The 23,597-nt window shown below is 37.9% G+C and overlaps 1 protein-coding gene across 1 annotated transcript in view; it reads left to right on the forward strand.

Annotated features, from left to right (window-relative positions):
* The window catches only part of PHLPP1 (PH domain and leucine rich repeat protein phosphatase 1), a 299,915-nt gene that overhangs the window by 205,685 nt on the left and 70,633 nt on the right, over positions 1–23,597 (forward strand). The window contains exons 5-8 of the mRNA XM_072605517.1: positions 14,215–14,361; positions 15,002–15,232; positions 19,562–19,764; positions 22,790–22,850. Coding sequence (XP_072461618.1) covers positions 14,215–14,361; positions 15,002–15,232; positions 19,562–19,764; positions 22,790–22,850 — 642 coding nt within the window. The remainder of the gene's footprint in view (positions 1–14,214; positions 14,362–15,001; positions 15,233–19,561; positions 19,765–22,789; positions 22,851–23,597) is intronic.

Genomic DNA, 23,597 nt, shown 5'->3' on the forward strand with positions numbered 1-23,597 from the left:
TTTGATCCTCACAACAGTCCTGTGATGTAGATGCTATTATTATCCCAATTTTATATATGAGAGAACTGTAGCTGAGGAAGGTTAAGTGCCTTGCCCAGTCACAGAGCTAGTAAATATTTAAGGCAGGATTTGAGCTCATGTCTTCCTGTCTAGCACTCTATCCACTCTATCACACTGGGTCAGTCTCCCCGTGGACCTTATTTTCCACATCTCTAAAATAAGGGCCGCTGAAACTAGATGGTCTCTAAGGTTTCCCGCTGAAGAACTGTGATCCTATAATCCCTTCATTTTACCACTAGAGAAACTCAAGTTGATTGACTTGCCCAAGATCATAAAGGTAGTACAGCCACAATTAGAACAAAGCTTTTCTCAGTCTAAACCCCAGTGCTCCTTCCACCTTACCACCACAGTGAAACATGGAAGAAATTCATCCACCCAAATGTTTTTAAAATTTGGGGACATTGTGTAATACAGTTTTTTTTTAAATTTTCTTATGGTTTTTTGGGGGGATACTAGAAAGCCTTTTCAACTACATCTAGTATTTCTGTAGCCATTTTTAGCCTCTCAGAAAGACTTCTGTTTCCTCTTTTTTTTCTGTCCCCATTCCACTGACTGGTAGGTAGCCAGTCAGGTTGCTCCAGATTCTGATTTTGACAAGATGTTTTTGTTTTGTTTTTGGATAGCAATCTTTTTTTTTTGCAATTTTGGACAAAATTGAAGATTTCTAAGGAGCTTTTTGATTCTTAGGATTAAATGCGTTGTTTTAAAACTATAAGCATTGAAGAGTTCCCAAGATAGAACTCTTTCTAAGAGATTGCCAGTGTTTTTTACCCTGCTCCCAAAGAAAGTAATGTCACTCTGCCATTGGAGGGAACAACCTTATCCCTTCTCAAACTTAGCACTTGTGGAGATTTAGTGATGAGAATGTGGAAAAGGGACCTCCACTGCCAGTATTTAACTGGCTACTAAAGTGAGACACACTGATTCCTCCTTGGTGGGGTCTCTGCAGGATCATGCTTCTAGGCAGTCCTCTGCGAAAATTGGTTTTTGGAACTTTAAGTATTTAAACTTCCCTCAGTTTCCAGGAATGTGTTGTGTATGTAGTAGCAGGGATGGGAGGAGGGAATGAGAGCATTATTTGGCATGTGTTATAGCTGAATTCATGGGACAGGGATCTCTGATCATCCTTTCCTAAGAATCCTTCATTAACTCCCCATTGCCTACCAAAGTTCAGATTCCTTGACCTCTGACAAAATTCCTTTCCACAAACATTTGTTATTATCGTCCTGAGTGCAAGACCCTGTGCTTATTACCAAAGATGCAAAGTCAAAAACAAGGCAGTCTTTGCTCTCAAGAAGTTTATACTGTTGGGATACCGTATGTGTACAAGTAAATTTAAACTATGCAAAGTAATTCCAAGAGGAAGAAAGTAAAAACAGGCTCTTGTGTAACAAGGGGGCCACTAGGTGGCGCAGTGAATAGAGTGCTGGACCTGGAGTCAGGAAGAATCATCTTCCTGAGTTCAAATCAAACCTCAGACACTTGCTAGTATGACCCTGGGCAAGTCACTTAACCTTGTTTGTCTCAGTTTCCTCCTCTGTAAAAATGAACTGAAAGAGGAAATGGCAAACCATTCCAACATCTTTGCCAAGAAAACCCCTGATGGGGTTCAGAGTCAGATAAGACTGAAAATGACTCAGCAACAAAAAAAGTGTAAGATATAGGACACAAATCGTACTTGGAGGGAAGTTAAGGATTTTAGAAGGCTGAGGTAAGGAAGAAGAACATTCCTAACACTGGAGACCATTTGTCCTTTAGAATAGCTTGTAAGCAAAGATATAATATTTAAAAGAGTGAAAAAGAAGGTGGGAAACAGACTGTGGAGGGCTTCAGATGTTATCCTGAGGATTTTGTATTTTATTCTAGAAGCAGTGGAAAGACACTGAAGGTTTTGAGTAGGTCATGACCAATCTGTATTTTAGGAATGTCATTTTGACAGTTGTGTGGAAGATGGACTAGAGAGAAATGGGGAGATAATTAGAAGGCAACCAGAATAGGCGATGAGGGCTTAAATTACAGTGGAGGCAGTGTGGATAGGATGAATAAGATGTGGCAGCTAAGTGCAGATGGTTGTTGAAGAACAATGGAGAGTTAAGGATGACTTTGCATTTGAGAACCTGGGTGGCTAGAAGGATGGTGGGATGTCAACAACAAGAATAGGCAATTTTGGAGGATGGATCGGCTTTGGGTGGGGGGAAAGGACTGGGAGAATAAAATGAAGCCTGTTCTAGACATGTTAGGTTTGAGTTCTTTCCTAAATCTACCTTTATCTACCAATCTGTCTTCTCTCTTTGTCTTCCCAGACATTTACCCTACACTCATGGACTCACTCTTCCATGTTTGTGCCTTGGTTCATTATACTCTCTCTACATTGAATATCATTCTCCATCTCTTTCTGTCAAATTTATACTCATCCTCTACAGCCCAGTTCAGATAAAATTCTTCCTGCTCTCTCTGCTCACACCTCTCTCTGCTAACTAGATGTTTTCTCTCTAGTGAATCAACAAGCATTTATTAAGATCCTTCTATGTGCCAGGTGCTGTGCTAAGTGCTGGAGATAAAAAGAAAGACAAAAAAACCCAACCCAAAACAAAACAGTTCTGCCTTCAAGTTACTCATAGTCTAACTTTGCAACTTTTAGGAAACTTCTCTAATTCTACCTTCTGTCATGCCTGTTTCTGAACTTGACTGGTTCTCCTAGTATATGTAGAAGACAGGAACTGGATTTTATTCATCTTCATACCCTTCTTATTAGACTGTAAGCTTCTGCCTCTCTGTGTATCTGGCATTTAGCACTGGGCCTGGAGTCATAGTAGATGCTCAACAAATGTGTACAGCATAGTGCTGCACATGTAGTAAATGCTTAGTAAATGAATAAGAGAATAATAAGCATATATTTTACCATACATGGTAAAGTGTTGAGTTGTTGGATTCTTTTTCTAGTCAATCCGAAATGCTTCGTATGCACCCAGGACAATATTTGAAGGTGAGGAGTAGATAGGGGAGGATGACAGGATGGTAAGTAGGAGTAAAGGAGCTTAGAGATTCTATTTTTCTTTTAATAGTGTAAAAAAGGTGACTTGTTTGTTCTTTGTTGTTTTTTTCTCTATTGGGTTTCACTTTCCTTTAGTAATATGTTCCACTTGCTATGGATATCGTTTAGTTCCCAAATATTGTAGGGCCTAGTAGGTATTCAGAGGATTGTTCACGTCATGCACATCCTTGTAAGGACAGAGTGGGATTCTTTCCAAATTCAGCGTAGTGATTTAAAAAAGAAATGGTTTGATTTGAACATTTAAATGTATTCTCTTCCTCCGCCTTTCTTACTGTTCCCCTTCCCCCAACCTGTGGGAAAGGGTATACTCATTTAATCCTCCAACACTAATGTTAGAACAGAAGTGTTCTTTTTACATGTTATATGGTTTTCATCCCAGGACTTTGGGGACTAGGCAACCTCTTCTTAACTGAGCCTAAATTGACTGATTGTGGGCAGATCCTGTTCAGTAGAAAATGAATAAATTCAGTCATTTACAAAACAAAGATAGAACCATATGCCAGTCTCATAGAAGGGATTTAACTATACGGCATGGTTGAAATACCTCATATTTGGCTTTTTAATCATTATGCTGCTAGCTTGCAATTTAGAAAAATAGCTTGTGAAAGTGAGGTAAGATTGTTGCTTTCATTCTGAACACTTAAAGCCAAATGAACCCCTGTCATCTTCCTTAAAAGGAAATGAATTTATTCACAGAGAGAGAAAGAGGGAGACTGGGAAAGTGAGTGTATGTCTGTGTCTGTGTGTGTCTTTTTGATTTCTGAATCCAACCAGGAGTGTGGACCAGTGGTAGTCTAAAGATAGCTTTTTCTTATTCCTTATAATTAATTACCTTTTTTCAGCTTGTCATGTGATGAACTTATTTGATTTTATATTCTTTGAAAAGAGACTAAAATAACTTAAAAATAAGTTTCCTTAAAATTTAGTTGAATGAGAATAATTTATTAAATGGCAGTATAATATTCTATCAATTGATGACATTAATGCATTCTTTGTAGTTTCAAATTCTACTTTTGCCCTTGTGTCGGGGGAAAAAATTGTGTCATTCTCTAATTTTTTCCCTCAAATTTGAGTCAATTAAAGGAGTTTCAGTCACTGATTTTGAGACTGCTATAAATTTTCATTTGAATTTTATCAAATAAAATGTACATGTCAACGTATATACATACCTTTTATTTTCAAATAAATTGAAGTGATATGCTTGTCTTCCTTGGTGACACCCAAGTGTCATTTGTGATGGTTAGGATTATGGTAAGGGATAGCCTTTGTTAGTTTTGGTCCAAGCCAGGGAAACTGACCTTGTAGTGCTACATGAATGGTGTGGTGCACTGAAGTTCCATCTTAGAAAAATCAAAGCAAGGTAGCCATTGAATGAGTGTATCAGTAAGAATGATAGTGCCAGGCCTTCCCACAGAATGGCATTTCATATGGCAAAAGATGTAATAAGATGAAATACAAAGCAGTATATTGAGAAAACAGAGAATGACTGGATAAATGATTGTTAGTAGTAACTTAGAAATCCCTGATTAGAACTAAATTTTGGGGTAGGTGGAATTTGGAGGGGTGTGGAGAGGAAGATGACCAGTAACAGTGTGGGAACAGACAGAAGGTTGGTTTAGTCACTGTGTTGTGGAGGGTGGGCGCTGCCTCTCACGTTTCACATGCCATTGTGGGAGCTACATGAGGCACTGAGTAGAATGCCTTCATTATTTCTTTCCTTCTGTGTAGGTAGAAGACCTTCTAGTTCCTGCCTTTATGTACTTCTTACCAGCAAGCGTAAGATAGACTGTTTCTGTATGTAATCCTTATACTGTGTAACAGTTGCTTGAAAGCAAATCTAGCTTGAAGTAAAAATATTGAAGCATTATTATAGTACCTTATAAAAAGGTTCATATTGTAACTCATACTTTTGGGCCCCACAACTTTGGAATCATGTGATGATAGGATGCATGTTTTATAATTAAGGTGGGGTCTTACTGATACTTCCTCCTCAATATCATTCTTCAGTAAAGAAAAACAGAAAGGGATGTCAGCCAGAAAGGTAAATCTAATTACTGAAGCATCCTGCTCTCGCCCCACTGGGACGTTTTACTCCCTTGGACAAAGTTTCTTTGATGTTAACTTCATTTCCTCCTTCTTGTGCTTAGTTTTTACAGATTTTCTTGGAAAAAAGAGAAAAAGCAAGCAAAAATTACATTTGGTTTTATTTTTATCCCACTTTTGAATAATGCTGAACTGAACTTTGATTGCTTCGATAGGGTATACGTTAATGCCTCGTTTTTTCTCCCCTACTTCATTGTATGAAATGCTTTCAACATCAGAATCAGTGAGTCAACATCAGAGACCACTGACAATTTGGCACTGTTTCAGGGTGACATACACTAAACCATTAGGGATTCTGCTGTTAATAATTAATGGAGAATAAGACCTGACCTAGACTTGCAGTCCCTTTTCTGTGAGCAGGTGCCCACTACCCTTCATTACTTAATATGTATGCCTGAGTCCATTATTAGTATTTACTCCTACAAGAGAAAAATACACTAAATATAGGCTTTTTTTTTTTAAAAAAAGGAAATGTCTTTCACCCAGGGAATCCTAGTTTAATTGGCCCTCTGTGGTAAGTAATAACTCAAGAAAGTAATATTGATTTTTTTTTTCTGTTAAACATATCAAGTGAAACAAGTCCAATTCCCTCTGCCTGTTTATAATGTGTAACATTTATTTTAATCATGGTTGGAAGATACTTAAAAATTAAATATCCTTTCACTATGCCCCTGTTTCCCCTGGGTTTGAGGCTTTTTACCTATAATATCCATATCCTTAGTTCCTAGAAAGAAAATTATTGAAAGGATTTGCCCAGATATGGGCAAGGCTCGTGATATCGTATCACTAAATGAGAGTATTCATTGAGTAGTGGCCACTGCTCAGACTTTTTAAATTAACTAGCTCTGTGTATGAGTGTGTGTGTGTATGTATAATTGTTATGTTTAATCTCAAATAGGAGTTACATTTATAACCCAATTTGCTCTTTTCAGAACATAATCATTGAAGCTCCCTCATCATCAAACATGCTATATAGGCAAGTTAGTGATAATCTGGTGATAGGGAAAAAGTGAGGAATTGTTACCTTTCACAACTTTTAAAACCAGCATAGTAGGGAAGAAGAGAGCATATATGTTTATTAGTAGTACTTGCTGTGTGTTCATTATTTGTTTGTAAATTTACTTCTCTCTTCTTCACTCTAAGTATGAACGCTGTGATGTCATTCTTTTCTTGGAGTCCAAGTCTAAGGTATCTGGGGATTAGACAAAATTGTTGTTGACTTCCTCCTGTTTTATTGCTATGGAACATTAATTCTCTTCTTCCAGCCTTTGTGTAGTAACTATAGATGACATGTTAGGGGCCTGACTCTAGGTCCCTTTACGTTTTGTGAATACTGATACAGCAGTCAGGCAGTACATCTGTTTTCCTTACCTCTTGCTACAAAGCCCAATTCCTTTTCTGCTGATAATAGTTCCTTGGTGATATCTCTTAGACCTTTTTTACACTGAAACAAAATTTCAAGCCTATATCCAATAAACCAAATTGAAACATTTTTTTTTGTAGAGTTTCAGATTATCTCTTGGTTAACTTACATTCCATATGTTTTCCAAGCAAAATTGATTAAAATTTTAATATATAGATTTGATGTACCTGACAACCTTGCTAACAAATTTAGCAAACTAAATATGTTTTCCTTCAATTTTTGAAAATTTTATTCATAAAGCTGAATATTTATGCATGTTGGTAACTTGACTCTCATACCTAGAAATATGGTGAAGGAAAAGGGGGAAAAGTCTTTTTCAGCCTGAACTTGTAGCTAAAGAATATTCACATTGGTGTATGCTGCCATCTAGACAAAAAAAAGGAAGTGATATGTTATCAAGGCAAAACAAATTAGTGCTATATTCCCTCTATGGCATTTGAAGTCTTTCTTAGTTCTCATTTGCTGTTAATTAGAGATTACTGGGAACTGGGAGGAAAAAGACAAGGAGGAAAAAGGTAGAAAAATTAATAACATTAGGGGATACATGGTCAGATAAGATCCTTAAATACTTCAGCACTTTTTCCCCCTTAGGTACATTATAACTACTAGATATTTCATAATTCTATGATGTTGTTGTGCCATGTGACCTTAATCCTCAAGGTTCTTATTTGAGGAATGAAATGAAACTTCTGTTTTCCCTTTCCCAGATAATTTTTTAATCATAAATTTATTCTAGATTTTTCTCATGTGTTTATAGTTTGAAAAGAGAACTAAAGAGACTGTTTTCAAGAATGGTAGTTGATAGCACTTCTGAGCTGTATTACAGATACACTGGACTGGATTCTATGTATTCTCCAGCAATAACGGTTTGCTCTGGAAAGTATGTTAACTCTTTGATTCCTAGATAACTTTGGTGCAAAGAGTATAATGGCATTATTGACTTAAAACTTTCAATAGGTATCCCATTTTAGGAAACTTCCTGCTCTTCTTTACATTCATAGACCTTTGTCAGATGAAGACTGTGATGAAGATTAGTGATTGATCAGTCACCCCTTCCATACTCCATTCTCACGTGGGTTCTTTGCTGAGCACTGTGTTAGTCATGGTTCCAAGCTTGAACTTTCCACAGGCTGCGTTGATAATCTGAAATTTGTCTCTAAAATCAAGTTTCTTGCCTTTTCTGGAGATTTAATGTTCAGACCTCTACAGTGGATGATGGAAGAATTTAATAGACAGAGATCTTGTTCACAGGAGATATATTCTGGAGTCCTCTGCAAATGGAAATTCGGAAACATTGGACAATGTTTCTGACAGGTAGAGGACTTGACTTTGCAATTGCTTGAATCAGCATTCCCTACTAGGTGCCAATAATAGCGTATTCTCCCTAATGTCTTGGTAAGAAACTGTAGCCCACATCAGCTCCACGTATTCTTATTCCAGTTCCCATTCTTACAAATGAGCCTCAGGTCCTAAAGCAAGACTGCATTTTCCCCTTGGGGATCCAGGGAATGCCCTGTGGAATCAGGGAGGTAATTCTTTAATGCTATGAGCTTGAACTCCCACCAGTGTCCTTTATCACTTGAGAATCATTTAGTCAGCCAACTTGTTTTTAGAAAGAAGTTTACTGAAGATGGTGTATAACATCTCTCCCCTCCCCACCCTACTCCCCAATATCTGTAGCTTGGTCTTTCACAAAAATGTACAAAGACCAGAGGAAACTGGGCTCAGGCCTAGACTTAGAGAATACTTGTAACTGAAGGATAATTCACAATTCCTGATTGCTGGGAATCCTTTTTTAAAACCATTCATGTGGTGTTATGAAAAAGTTCCACTTGAGTGTGGTAAATTGTCCTCTGCTTCCAAAGCAGACATTGCCTCCAACTGTTCCAGTGATCCTTTGGGAAGTCCAAGATTTTCTATAACTTTCAAAGCTCATAAGGTCCTCCTTCAGCCAAAGAGGTGGGGGGTGGGGGGAAGGAAACATGGTCAAAGTAAAAACTAAGAATTCCTCTCCCCTGAGTGGCAGGAGGTCCTCCCCCCACCCCCATCCCCAGCTCTACCTGCCCTGGAAAGCCACACATCAACCTTTTGAATGTCTTTGGTTCTCTTTTTTGGCAGTTTACAAATGAATCCCTAAGGTTTGGTCAACTGCTCTCAGCCTATCCAAATATGATTCTTATGCATCACCAGTGCAGTTGCTATGACTAAGTCCAAAACACTAAGATTGACTGAGCATCTAAGCAGCTTGATGGTGCAATGGGTAGAGCACTAGACCTGGAGTCAGGATGGCCTGAGTTCAAATGTGGCCTCCAATGCTTATCAATTGTGTGACCCTGGGCGAGTGACTTAACCTCTCACTCTGAGTTATTTCTTACATGGGGCTAATAATAGCACTTCTCCGGGTTGTTGTGAAGATAAAATAATACCATGATTGTAAAGCACTTTGCAAACTTTAAATTGCTACATACATGCTCAATATAATTGTTACTATCTTATCATTTAAAATGGGATGAGATAACTTGATTCAGCAAATGTTAGCTACATTGGGAAAGCTGAGTCATTGAGAGAAGTGTGGGTTCTGTTTCTGACTAATAGATGGCTTTGACTCAGGTGGAAGAGCACATCCAAAAAACCTAAACATGTGGTTTCCAATTAACTATGGGAAGAGGCAGCAGGGGTGGATTTACTATAGTATGAGCACAAATACAAGTGCAGATCTATAAGGAAGCAAACATACACCTGTAGGATAAGCAGAGCCTCTTGTTTATTCATACAAAAATATCACTCGTTCCCAAAGGTGTATAGGTTCCTTTATGATTAATAAATACAAACTAATTTTAAAAGGGTTAACCAAATTTGCAATAGCTTTTTGTCATTCTTTATTTTCTTGGTCAATCTAAGCAGTTTTTGTTTTTATACTAACACATGGTTTAGGGCATGCACAGAGCACCATATTTGAAAGTAGAGGATCTGAGTTGAAATTCCACCTCTGCTGTGTAGTAACTTTGTGACTTTGTACAAGTCATTTACTGCCTCTCTCATCCTCAATTTTCTTCCCTTTCAGGTGAGGGAGTTGGATGAGATAACTTCTAAATTCCCTCCTGTCTAGAATCTTTGATTCTGTAATCAACTTTGTTACTGTACTTTAATGCAACCTCTCAAGTAAAAATATTTTCACCTATTTAGGGATTTTCAGATTTTCATTAACTTATTCTACACCAGGGATACCTCACCTAACATTGTTCTTTGGCTCTGGAAAAACAAAACATTAAGTGAAGAAATGTTATAAGGACTGCTAGTTCCATAAGAGTAATGCTCTGAAATGGGGTGGTCACCCAGCGGTGCATTGATTCAGTGGACTTTTGAGACAGGATGAGGGCTTTTTTTGGTCATGTGTTATTGATGCTATTGCCAAGTGATGTTGATCTAGGCCATCTTATGCAATGTGTAACAGACATAAACAAGAACCTGAAGAGTTGATAAATAAAACACAGCAACTTTGGGTAAGAAACAGTAAAAATAAAGTTGTTTAAAATTTGTACTTGGTCGAGTAAAAGATTTCATTTCACACCTAGCTCCATTTATTTTAGGTCCTGGACCTAGCTATAATAATTTGCCTGTTCTGTTGAACTGGTATATCTAAAAAGCTTTGTGATATGTTATGAAGACTGAATAATTCCAGGTCCTGCGTTAGATAATATTCATAGTATGTCTTTTTTCCTTCTTCAGTATTCTTTCAAAATGAAGGAAATGGGGGGAAGAAAGGCCATATCCTCTCAAGTATTTCATCTCCTATCTTTCTCCCAATTGAAACATCACATCTAAGTACCTATTGATACTTCTGTACTATTTTCCCCCTCTGTTTTAAAAGACAGAAATTAATTGCCTCTCCATTATACATATAAGTTGAGGTGAGCATAAGCCAGAGGAACTGATTTTGTGTGGGCCTTCTCTATTTTTCTGAAAGGAGCAGTCATTTTTGAAAGGCCTTTTGGTGTCTTCTGAATCTGTCTACCAGTGCGCGTAGCCTGGTGTGTGTGTGTGCGTGCATGCATGTGTGTGTGTGTGTGTGTGTGTGTGTTTTCAAGGAAATATGGAACTCTGGGAAAGCTGTGGGTTACAGTTTCCAAAGCAGTTCTGAATTTTGATGTTGGTGGATGCATTCTAATCTAGATTCTGGGTCGTTGGAAACAATTCATGCTTTGTTTGCTAAACACATCTCTGCTGAACATTGTGTTCTCCTCTAGGAAAAAGTTAGGGTTGGGAATTTAAGATACTAGCTCATTAAAGCTAGCCCAGTACCAATCAGACCAGTAAACTGGCTATGAATTAGTGCCAGCAGGAATGGTGCCATTCTTTCTCTATTCAGAAATGGTGACCAATTTAAGGTTTTAAAAAAAGGGAAGTATAAATAAGACTAATTGGGGTAACCTCTGCTGAGGGACTCCTTGCTCTCATCTATTTAAATTTGACACACATCTTCTCACTTAGTTGATTCTCTAGTCTGTTGTTTTGAGTAATTCTCAGAGGTCATGTGGTCCCTGTAAATCTGATTGTGTAGATTAATTTGCCTGAGAGTTGTCATCATTCCACCTGTGCCTTCTCAGGTTGCATTTCTCATTTCTGAGGAGGATGCTGACTTGTTTAGTGGTAGCTTTCAAAATGTGATTAAGCAGTTTGAAGATTTTTATGAAAACTGAAGCTGAATTCTTAGCATGTAAAGAGAGTTCTGAAAGAGGAATCTGACCTACCCCATCTGTGCCATTTTGGAAGCTGTGCATTTCTTCTTTCTTCCTGACTCCAGGCCCAGCATCTATCCCCTGAACCACCTAGCTGCCCTCTAGGCTTTCTCTTAGATTATTTCAGTAGCCTCCTAATTAATCTCTGTACCTCCATTATCTTCGCTCCCCAGTATATCTTCTACCACATAATTTTCTAACAAATATTCTTCAATTTGATCATGAGACTTCCCTCATCCCACTGCCACTCTCCCTCCATTCAAAAGTCATCAATGACTCCCTATTTCCTTTAGGGAAAATACAAAATTCTCAATCACCATGGTATTTAAAGCTGTCTGCAATATGGCTTCCATCTACCTTTCCAGTGTTATTTTCTATTCCTCCCTTCCCCCCATTCATATATTTTTTATTCTTTGTTCCAGTCAGACTGATCTACTGGCTGGTCCTTGTGAACAACAACATTCTATCTTCTCTCATTTTGGGAAACAAGTGAACTCTCATAGTTGCACAATGCACTTGTCAGCCACTTTTTTAGTATGCCTTCCCAAAGCAGCTTTGGTGCTGCCTGAGGAATGCTAGTCCTTTTCTGATCTCTACCCCTCCCCCTAGTTATTAACTGTCTCTACTTTCATTATATTTTATGTTTACTTCCTTGTATATGTGTTATGTCATCTAATACAGTGTGAACTCCCTGAGTGCAGGGCCTATTTCATTTTCATGTACCTTACACATAGTAGGTGTTTGATAAATGTTTGTTGAATATCCTAGACTTCATTATACGTTTGGTCCATTGTGCTGTATCATCTAGGTCTACAGTACAGTCATTGATATTCATAATATCTCTGAGTTATCAAGGAAAGATTAAATTATGTTTCCTTTGCTTTTTAGTACTATAGGGAAACATAATACATTGTAGAAAGATTTGTGTTTTTAAAATGTTTAAAGCAAACAAAACATTTTGCTTCTTTATAGACTCTTCAGTTTTCTGGGAAATTGTCATCTAGGAATTTTGTTTCCTGAATCACACCATAGGACATCTGTTCTACTGTATGTCTTTGCTAAACTGGGTCTGTTAGGTCTTTGGTTTGGGTACTTTTCTACCAAAGCAAATCTCTACCCTTCTAAAACCTGAATGATTCTTGTCATAGTGGTAATAAAAATAATAGCTGACATTTATATGTCATTTTGAGATTTATAAAACACTTTCTTCTTAATAATCTTAAAAATTCATAGGATAGAATCTTCTAGCAATCCTTCACAGGAGATCCATTTTAATGTGCTTAAGGCTTTCCTCTAGTTCTTTAAGTATCTGGGATGGGGAAAGAATAGGGATGGTGATGTTGCATCTGGTTGCGTGTTGTCTGTCTTTTGTTGCGATGGATAGAGTGCTATTCCTGGAGTTGGAAAGACTTGGGTTAAATGTGACCTCAGACACTTAGTAGCTATAGAATCCTAAACAAGTCAGTTTTCACATCTGTAAAATGGAGATGACAATAGCACCTACCTCTCAGGGTTGTTGTGAGGACAGAGCAAGATGATAATTGTAAAATGCTTAATGTAGTACCTGGAACATAGTAGGTGCCATGTAAAAGTTAGTTGTTGTCATTGTTATTATCAGCTGTTCACTGAATGACTGGCTCACCTCTTTTTCAGGTCATAAGTTGATATCCTAGAGCAGGGGTTGTTAAATTGTAGCTGTTGGACCAATTCCAGTTCACTGGCCTATTTTTGTTTTTTGGTTTTTTTGTTTTACAGTTTTAAAACCATTCTTCACTCATGGGAGGAATTTGGCCTTCAGGGCATAGTATGCCAACTCGTGTCCTAGAGCATGAGGATATCTCCCAGGTCTAGCATGATTCCTTTTGAACTTTGCTCACTGGTATGATTGATTGGTCTGAATGTGCTCCATTAAGACCCACCCGTGGAAGCTGTGTGTGATGCTTAAGAATCTTTCTTCTTACCTTTAGTCAACTTTTAAATTTTGCCTCTTGAAACCTTCTTTTAGCCCAACTGTTATATTAACTCTCCAGCTATAGGCAATAGAAGGGAGTGGTGTAGGGGGAAGATACAAACACACAGGAAGTATTGAAATAGTCCTGAATGCATTGTGTTTTAATGCCATTAAAATTTGTCACACATATGTCATTAAACTCTTGAGATATAGAGGTGAGTAGTACAAAAAATTTTGATTTATGTGAGCCTTTTGCTTTTACATGTACTTTCTCACTTCATTGTAGTTATAACATTGCATTCAGAAAGTGATGGATTTTATTATTCCCATTTTTGACATGGGAAAAAGAGGAGCACAAAAGTGTGTCCTTGGCATAGGCAGAGACATGTAAGTGGCACAGTGGATAGGGTGCCTGACTTGGAGTCAGGAAGACCTGATTTCACATCTGGTCTCAGGCAGTTAGTAGCTGTGTGACCCTGGGCAAGTCTTCCTTCAACCCTATTTGTAACCCGCTGTTATTCTCATTAGATGGGACCCTGACTTTGTCCTTTCTCCCACATAATTAATACCTCCCCATTGTCCTTTATGAGCTTACTAATTACCAGGTAACTGGGATGAAATTGAAGGTATATCTTTATTTCAGTTTCTGTAGAGATAAGATTGCTCCATTCTGAGAAATTCACTGACTTGGAAATCAAGCAGGAGACCTGGACTAGTCCTGGCTCTGCCCCTGTGTGACTTTGTGCAAATCACTGAATCTCCCTGGGTATTAATTCTTCACCTTTAAAATACCAGGGTAAGCACTGGAGGTCATCTCCTGATGTAGAATTCTGTGACTGAATCTGTGACTTTTTTTTTCTCTTTCTCGCTTTTAAAAATATAGGTTTACCAAGTTGAAGAGCCTTAATCTTTCTAATAACCATCTTGGAGATTTCCCTCTGGCAGTATGCAACATCCCGACCTTGACTGAGCTGAATGTGTCCTGCAATGCCCTCAGAACTGTTCCAACAGCAGCAGGAGACATGCACAAGTATGTTCTCAAAGACCCATCATGGAGTACAACCTATGACCTTTCTGCATAGGTTTCACAATGCCTAATGTTAAGTCATTTTCTTAACTGTGTTGGTCTCTTAAGCATTGACTTTCACCCCCAGTTAGGCAGTTGGAAACTTTGTGGATAAGAGAACTCACTTTTAGTTTTCTTAAATTTTGGTATCTGAAAAATAAAATACAGGATTTTTGTTGTTTTTGGTAAAGCTGAAAAATCTGTAGTGTAGGTGGCTTTAATTATGGATGGAAGAGGTAAAGTACTCTCCTCTTGCCTGTCTTAAATTAGAAAGACTTGGAAATGGTCTCAAAAAGAATAAGCAGTGTGGTGGCTTCTTGCCACAGTTAGCAAATATTGTCCTCAGTTATGTTTACCCAAGTCAGGAAAACTATTCATCTTTTCTGTTTTGTTTTGATCTTTATAGATGTTTAGGGGGCTTATCTATGACCATATTCTTTTGTATCTCACTCCCTCATACTCCACCTGTTTGTACTTCCCTGGGCAAACTACAATTTTTTTGCCAATTGTGCGAGCTTATTACATGTGCTGAGGTTCAGTGCTCATAAAAAAAGAAATGCATTTTTAAAACTCTGTTGTATTTTCTCTCTCTCTTTTTGAATAGCTTACAGACTTTTCTGTTGGATGGTAACTATCTTCAGTCCCTTCCTGCTGAGTTGGAGAATATGCAGCAGCTCAGTTACCTAGGACTCTCCTTCAATGAATTCACAGACATTCCAAAGGTTTTGGAGAAACTGACTGCTGTAGATAAACTCTGTATGTCTGGAAATTGTATGGAGACCCTTAACCTGCAATCTTTAAGAAGAATGCCACACATTAAGCATGTGGATTTAAGGTAACCAGTTAATAGAGGCATGTACTTTCAAATGAAAAAAGCTAGCAATTTTGGTACTTTGTAATTGAATTGTTATTTTGTATTTTAGGGTAGATTGTTCTCCTAAAGGTATTACTGAGCTTATTAGGGAAGTTCCCGTAGCCTTATTCTGTGACAGCTGCTGTAAACAAAGCAGGTTAATTGCAGCTAACGACCATAGATTAATGTGCTTGAGGTGACTCTGCCATCGGGAAGATCTCTGTTGACCATGCTCTTTTTCTTTGAAACATGTCCCTTAGAATCTGTGAGTCTGTACTCTCTACTTCTATTTCTTAGATGGAGCAAGTGGGCCTGGAGTCAAGAAGAGCTGAGTTCTGATGTAGCCTCAGACATTTCTTACCTGTGTGACCCAAGTCACTTAAGCTCCGTCTGTCTCAATTTCCTCATCTGTAAAATGGGACTGTAACAGTGTCAATGACAATAATAGCACCTACTTTCCAGGGCTGTTGTAAGGATCAAATGAGATATTATCTGTAAAGCACTTAGCCTAGTGCTTGGCATATACTAGGCACTAAATAAATACTTGTTTCCTTCCTTTCTTAAGCTATACTCATTCATTCTCTGTCTGTCACTGTCACTTGTCACCCATAAATGATATTTCCCAAGACTATCCTTGACCTTCCTCTCTTGCTTATTTGTAATCTCAAATTCACTTATTTCATATACTCATAACTTTAACTTTTTGCAAATGACTCTTAACTGTGCAAATTTTTATCTTCAGCCCTGATTCTCTGTGTTAGTACTACATTTCAAACTACATGCCATATATAACTGGACTATAAATGCCTAACTGGCATCTCAAATGACATATACATAAAGAAACTCATCGTCTGGCTATTTCTTGTAATTTTTATATCTTTTAATGACTTCACCTATCTCTTGGAGGAAGTAGCTATATGGATAAAGGGCTGAACTTGGAGTCAGGAAAACTTGAATTCAAATCCTGTCTCATTTACTACATATTTGACTCTGGTCAAGTCTTGGAACTAATATCTCAGTTTTCTCATCTATTAAATGGGTATGATGATGGCATTTCCCTCTGAGGGTTGTTACAAAAATAAAATGAGTTAATATTTGCTTTGCATATCTTAAAATGTTATATAAATGTTAACTGCTACAACGATGTCAATGACAGTGATATCTCCTATCTGGGTACAACACCTTGTAGTTAAGGTTTCCTTTTGTTTCCTTGTTCCTCATATTCAGTCTTATCATATTTTCTCAGTTTTTTCTTTCAAATGTTTCGCAGATTCTTTCCTTTTTATTTCCACTGCCACCAGTAGGAGATAATCTAGTTCACCTCCCTCATTGAACAGTAGTACGTGGCCTGGGACAAATGAAATGACTTTCCTGGGTCACATAGGTAGAAATTAGCAGAGATTGCTTTATCTTTCTGCCTCTTTTGACTTTGAGCTCTGAAGTTCCCTAACTTTCTTAGTCCATGGTACCTTTAGTATCTCAGTAGTTTTTTTCATGATGCTCCTAAACTAAAAGAAATAATTTATTGTTAGGTACAAACTCAATAAGTATTTATATCCTAGCAACTTAGTTGTATTTAAAAAGTAATTTAAAGAAAAATAATATTTTTATTTCATTCTTCTATAACTCCAGTTACTTACTAATGGGATGTGTGTCTGTGAGGCACTGAACAACTTCTCAGATCTTGGAATCAGCTTAAACACTGCCACCCTCATTTCCTGTTTCACATCAGTTTTCATGTGTTACTTGCTTTTTATCACAGCAACCACAGAAAATCTAGTTCTGCAAAGATATAATATTCAGAAAGGAGAACGAAGTTACTGGCAAAAATACAAGTTAACAACAGCAAAAACATCTCATACATTAGAGAATGTCACAGAAATTAATTTAGCACAGTCTCATATTGAAACTGAACTACCCAAAGGTAGGAGTTCTTTGGACAACGTCTGACTGATGTTGAATATCCCTTGTTTTCCCTCAGAAATTTAAAATTTTTTGCTATACTCTTGTCAATTTGCTTTAAAAGTACATGGTTTGTGTTAAAATTGAAAATAGCTATTGGCCTAGGAAGAGGCTATTGTTCATCATATAATTCCTTTTTGAATCATGCCAAGGAAGCATCACCAATTTGAATGATAACCTTTCCTGTCATTAAAGATTATGGGTCTTCCCTTTTCATCTCCTTAGACCTGTTCCTTTTGTGATTTGTAATTAACAAGACTGTTTTGTTTATGTCTTTTTCAGTGAAGTTCTTTAGCATGGACTTAGAGGCAGACCTCTAGTTCAATCCCTTTACTTTTTATAGATGAGAAAACTGAGACCCTGTGAGGTGGAGTTATTTGCCTACAGTTACAGAGCATTTAAGTGTGAGAGGGAGCTCAAGGTTCAATCTCTTGATTTCAGGTCCAGTGTTTGAAGTCTACCAGTTCCCATTAAATGAAACTTTACTGATCAAATGCCAGTTGGAGGAAGAGTATCTCTAAAATCTGGTGACATTTTGTATACAAAGTGAGGTCTGTTTTCTTGCCTGTATATAAATTTTAGCAGCATAGGCAACCTTTAGGAATAATCCAAGTACCCAACCTGGAATTGGATTTTTATTTTACATTCTGTAGGTGGAATGAAAAGTGAGAAGAGGAGGGATACCTTTGGGCCACTTACCGAATGTTTGGTCCTCCTTGTTGTCCTTTGTGCTTTCCTGTAGTTGATTTCCAGCAGGCATACTTCCTCCTCCTCTCCTTTTCATCTGTTGGATTAAGAGTGTATCTCTTGATGAGGGTGGTGTGACCCATTCCACCTTCTCCATTCATCATTAAAATTCACTGAGGAGGAAAACGCTCTTATCTTGATGGTTGGAAGTGAGAAGATAAATCTTCCACTATTTGCTGTAGGCCAGCTTTAATACTTAAATGTTCTTCCTCTCCAGTGGCTATCACATGATTTCTGGTGAGTTCTTTCCATTCCAAGAGAGTTGTTTTTGGGGAAAGATCCTGGAATTTTATTGCTTCAATAACGTAAAGTTTGTCTTGGAGGAAGGCATTATGTAACAAAATAGGAATTGGGAATTTGAAATTCATCTTTGTAACAATATATTCCTTTGTTATATTGGTCAGTGTTCTCAATTTTCCTTTGTATCTTAGCGGCCAAAGTTCTCTGGCATCTCTTCTCCAGGAACCTCTGCCAGAGAGCTAGCAGATTTTCTTATTATAGATTCTCCTGGTTTGGACCTGGGTTCTGACATCTACTGACAATGTGACCCTGGGCACATTTTTTGTAGCCTCTTGGTGCATCAGGCAGCTCTGACACTATAAGTGGTAGAGCAGATTCTAATCTGCATTGATAGCAGGCATTTCCTAACCGGCTTTCCTTCTGCCAGTAAAATCATAGATTGGGTACAAAGAAAAATAGATACTGCAAGATCTTTTTTTTTCTCCTGTGAATTCTATTCCATCCTTGGTTTGTTGTTCTTTATCCTATGACCTCTAGTCACTGTCCCTTTGTGTTCCAGATTTCTATTCATTCTGAACTTTTTCATTCCCAACAACTCTTAGGGATGGCCATGGCATCAATAGCTCATTCCAAGTCTTGAGCCAGCTAAGAGACTGTGTGGCTTACCTTTTGCCCCCTTTTATGGTTAGTTTATCAGACTGTGCTGTATCTGTAAGCTTGATCAGTTTCTCCTGGGTTCAGATCTAAGCAGGAGGTATAATGAAAAGAGATTGCGAGTCTGAAGATGTGGGCTCAAACCCTGCCTCTGGTACTTACTAACTGTGCAAGCTTGGGCAGATCATTTAACTCTGGGCCTCAGTTTTTTCATATATAAAATGAGAGAATTGGAATAGATGTCCCTAAAGGTCCCACTCTAAATCTTATGATACTTGAGATACTGCCTCTCTGCTCCCCTATTTATTTTCTTTCAGATTTGAATATTTATAGTAGTAGTAATGAGCATTCCAGGAAGCTGAGGTTTTTTTCCTTTAAATTGTCTACAGTATGATGTCAATGGTTTTCCTTTTGCTGAAATAAATTAAATCTGTGATATGATCCTCTTAAAATAATTTCATATGGCGTCCACATGCTAATTTTTCCCCCAGTCATAATTCTCTCCATTGTATTTAAGAATGTACTGTCAAAGTTAAAGCCCTTGTGAGTTACAAGATAGGGACAGTCAGAAAAGCTAGCCAGTTGAGAATGGAGAAATTATGACATGAGCTTCACAGCAAGCCTTGAGTGTGTCGCGCCACCAACATAGGAATGGGTTTATATTTATAACATGAAGTTAAATAGAGTCTTCTTCCTTCTCCCCCTAAGACTGAATGTAATTAGGAAGCTGATGGTGCAGGAGGTGGACTTTCTTCCACATGTGACTCAACTAGACTTACGAGATAATAAACTTGGTGATCTGGATGCTACAGTTTTCAACAATCTTGAAGTTTTGCACTGTGAAAGGAACCAGTTGGTGACACTCAATGTTTGTGGCTATTTGCTAAAAGCACTCTATGCCTCTTCAAACGGTAAGTGAAGCACGTAGTACCAACATCCTTCCTTCTGCTGCCTGTGCTTCCTACCTCCAGCACTGTCCCTGCCCTCCTTCCTCTGCTGTCATGGAAATACAGATATTAAATGAAGCTTAAGATTCAGGGCATGAAGGAGGGGGAAATCCTGATTTGGTGGGAGGAGTAGAGGAAGGAAAGTTGTAGTTCTTCTATTTTTCCTTGTGTTATTTTGTTGTAATTATTGAGCTGAATAATCTCTTCTCACTTGACTGTTCTGCCTCCAAGTGTAGGGAAAGGGGGTAGAAACCTAGTCTTTTTTTCTGAAGCTGTTTTGTAACTGAATATGTGAGTATGTCTCTGAGGGCCAGAACAGGAATATACTCTATAGCAGCACATTAATTACATAAAAGAAACATCATGATTTAGTGGAGAGATCACAGGATTTGGGGTCAGAAGAACTGGATTCAAATCTCAGCTTTGTCATTTAATAGCTTTATAACCTTGGGCAAATCATTTAACTCTGGGCCTCAGTTTCCTCATCTACAAAAAGTACATTCATCTCACAGGAGTGGTGTGAAGAAAGTATTTTGCAAATGATAAAATGTTAAGTAAATGCACTCTTTGTGTTATTAAGTAACTAGAAAGGGAGGCTAATTAATCTATGTTAAGATAATATTGATATAGAAGAACATCTAGTCTAGGGGGTCTTACCTGGAGGTTCACAGAACCCAACCATGGACAGATTGCAGGAGGTCTGTAAACTTGGATAGCAAAAAATTCTAACGTTATTTCAATATAATTGGTTTCCTTTGTATTTCTACATATTTTATTCATTCAGAAACATTCTGAAAAAGGGTCCCAAGGCTTACCCAGACTGCCAAAAGGGGTCCACAACATAAAACATGTTTAAGAACCCCAGTCTGGTCCCAGGATTGTTAACCTAATTTCATAGAAGAAGAAACTGAATCTTAAGATAAGTGAACCGATTGACTCGGGCTCATATAGGTAGTAAGCGTTGTTTAGTACAAAGGCTAACAAGGCCTTCATGAAGAAGAGAAAGCATGTGATGGAATATGTGGGGAAATGAGACCATTCTTGAAACCCATTCAAGAGGGTTTAATAATAACTCTAAGAGGTAACATTTAGTGCTTCAATAAAAGTTTGCAAAGGACTTTACAATGATTACCATTTCACTTCACCTTCACAACAACCCGGTTTCCAATATGTTTAATAAATATTTCTTGCTCATAATTTGAAAACAGTGACAGTTCTGATAAAGGTCACAAAGATGTAGTTGATTCCTAAAGTGAAGATTTCGGACCCTCTTTCAGTGAAAAAAATTAAAGTCACTTCAACAGATTCTTTAAAAATTGCCTGTTTTTTGTTTAGCACTCTTTAGACTACTGAGAAAATGCTGGCTAGACTTTAGTCCTCAAGGAGCTTACAGTCTTGTTGGGGATATAAGACATGAAACTATTACAGAGGAGTACAGGACAAAATGTAATCACATCCTTAATTGTATACTATGGAGTGTATATGTGCCAAAGAAATTTGGAAAAGGGCAAAATCAGTATGGCCTGAACATTGAAGAATGGTTAGGCTTTTTATGGAGAAGAAGGAGGGATACACTCCAATCAATCAACATTTTTTAGCATCTACTACTTCATCTGAATGGGAGCAAAATCACAGAGGTAATAATGATGGTCAGGGACCATGATGGTAAGTGAAATGTCAAGGTTGGGGAGCAGGGATGGGGGTTGGCTAAGTAGGCAGGGTCAGATTTTAGAGGGCTTTGAATGCCAGGGCAAGGAGCTTAGACTCAATCTAGGAAACAGCAGGGAGTAGTATGATAAAAGCAGTATTATAGTACTATTATTTTGGCCACATTTTTGAAAGTAACTTGAATAGTGAGGTTATTTAAAGTGAGATAACCCAGCCAGAGTCAAGGACCTAGTTAATGCCTTCACCCAGGCATTCACAAGGGTTGTGCCAGAGGACATAGAAAGGGGCAACAATGAAGGACATTTTTTGAAATAATCATTAGCAATCAAATTCAGCAAGTATTGTATACTACATACATGCAGGAACCTGTGCCTGCAAAGATGAAAGAAAATGGTTCCAGCCTCAAATGGATTTCTTATTTAATGAAGGAATAAGACAATAATAAAAGTGTTCTATATGCCATGAGAAGCTTGAGGAGAGAGTGGTTGCTCTCTGATGGGAGGTCATAAAGGAGTTAATCCATGAGTTGGACCTTGGAAATGAAGAGAGATTCTGACCAGTGGAGGTGGGAAAGGGGAGAGTCCATTCCTGTTAGGGACAGGGAAAATGAAGGCATGCAGGTCAGACTGTCAGGACTCAAATCTGTGATAGCATCAATATGGGAGTTCCCTTCAATGATGCAGCTCACAACCCATTTCTGCCTAAGATAGATACAAAGGTTAAGTAAGACCGAAGGGTCAGAGTTTCAAGCCTGAGTGACTGGGAAAAATGGCTGTTTTGTTGACGGAAATGGGGAATTTTTGGAGGAGCACAGAATTATGGGAGAAGAGATTCTCTGGCTAGTGATCTGTTGAGTAGAAGGAAATAGAACATGCTGGTTGAAATGTTCAGCAGCCTCTTGAATAGGAATCAAACTTAGTGAGACAGTGGGGGCCATAGTGACAGATTGGGATGTTTTTGACACAGAAGAGATCATTGAAATCTTGAGAGTGGGTAAGTTTCTTAGAGGAGCCAGTGAAAACAATGAAGAAGAGAAAGGAAGAAACAGGGACTAGGGGATCACAGTATCATAGACTCCAAAGGAGTAGATGGTCATCAGCATCACATGTCTTAGAGAAGAGGAGTGGAGAGCTAGAATCAAGTATATGAGTGGGAGAAAAGTGATAAAATAAATCATGATTGCATGCAAAAGATCCCTTTAGTTTTTTATGGTGTCAGAGTGAAGCTATCAACACAAGGCGGGGAAAAGGTGATAATGATAATCAGCAGATTTCTGTGCCATTTTTATAGTTTTTTCATGTCTTGTTTTTTTTCCCCTTAGAACTTGTGCAACTTGATGTTTACCCAGTTCCGAATCATCTGACCTTCATGGATATTTCTAGGTAAGGAGTCAATATGCTAGAATTGGAATGCTTTGAGGTAAAATTGTTTGAAAAATTTTTAAGCAATTCCAGCTGAATTCATGTATAAACATTCTCTTGAATGTAAAGCATGTATATGAAACCTCAATGTTATTTCATCAGTTTTTACTATTTAGGCTCTAAAAGAGTACCTGAGCAATCTACCCTTTAAAATGCTTCAATGATAGTGGCGCAAGTATCTCAAGAAGAATGTAACCATCCAGATGTGAGTACTTGTACTCAGTAGTGATCCAGCCTGACTAATTACGAATAGACCACGATGATGCATAGAAGAAAAAATCTTAATACTAGGTCTGATTATGTCAGATCAGTTAGCTGAACATCATTTGACTAGAGGTCAGACAGTGGAGAGGTAGTACAGTGGAGGAAGAGCCAAGAACTGGGAAACTTAAGGAGGTCTCAGTTCTTCCAATAACTATCACTTTGTAAAAGGCATTTTGGACCTCAATTTTTTTTCTCATCTTTGTAAGAAGAAAACTGAACTATATGATTTCTCAGTTTTGTGTTATACTCTGAATATCTAAACTATGCCTTAAGTTTCTTCTTTACGTGAATTGGTGAGTGAGTGAGTGAATGTGTGTGTGTGTGTGTGTGTGTGTGTCTGTCTGTCTGTCTGTCTGTAATTTTACTTATATCAAATAATGTTCCTTCGCCCAGGTCTGCATTTCTGTTCATCTTTTGTGACATTTTAAACTGTTCCTTGTCAAA

Source organism: Notamacropus eugenii, chromosome 4 (assembly GCF_028372415.1).
Source record: "Notamacropus eugenii isolate mMacEug1 chromosome 4, mMacEug1.pri_v2, whole genome shotgun sequence".
In the NCBI taxonomy this organism is placed as follows: domain Eukaryota; kingdom Metazoa; phylum Chordata; class Mammalia; order Diprotodontia; family Macropodidae; genus Notamacropus; species Notamacropus eugenii.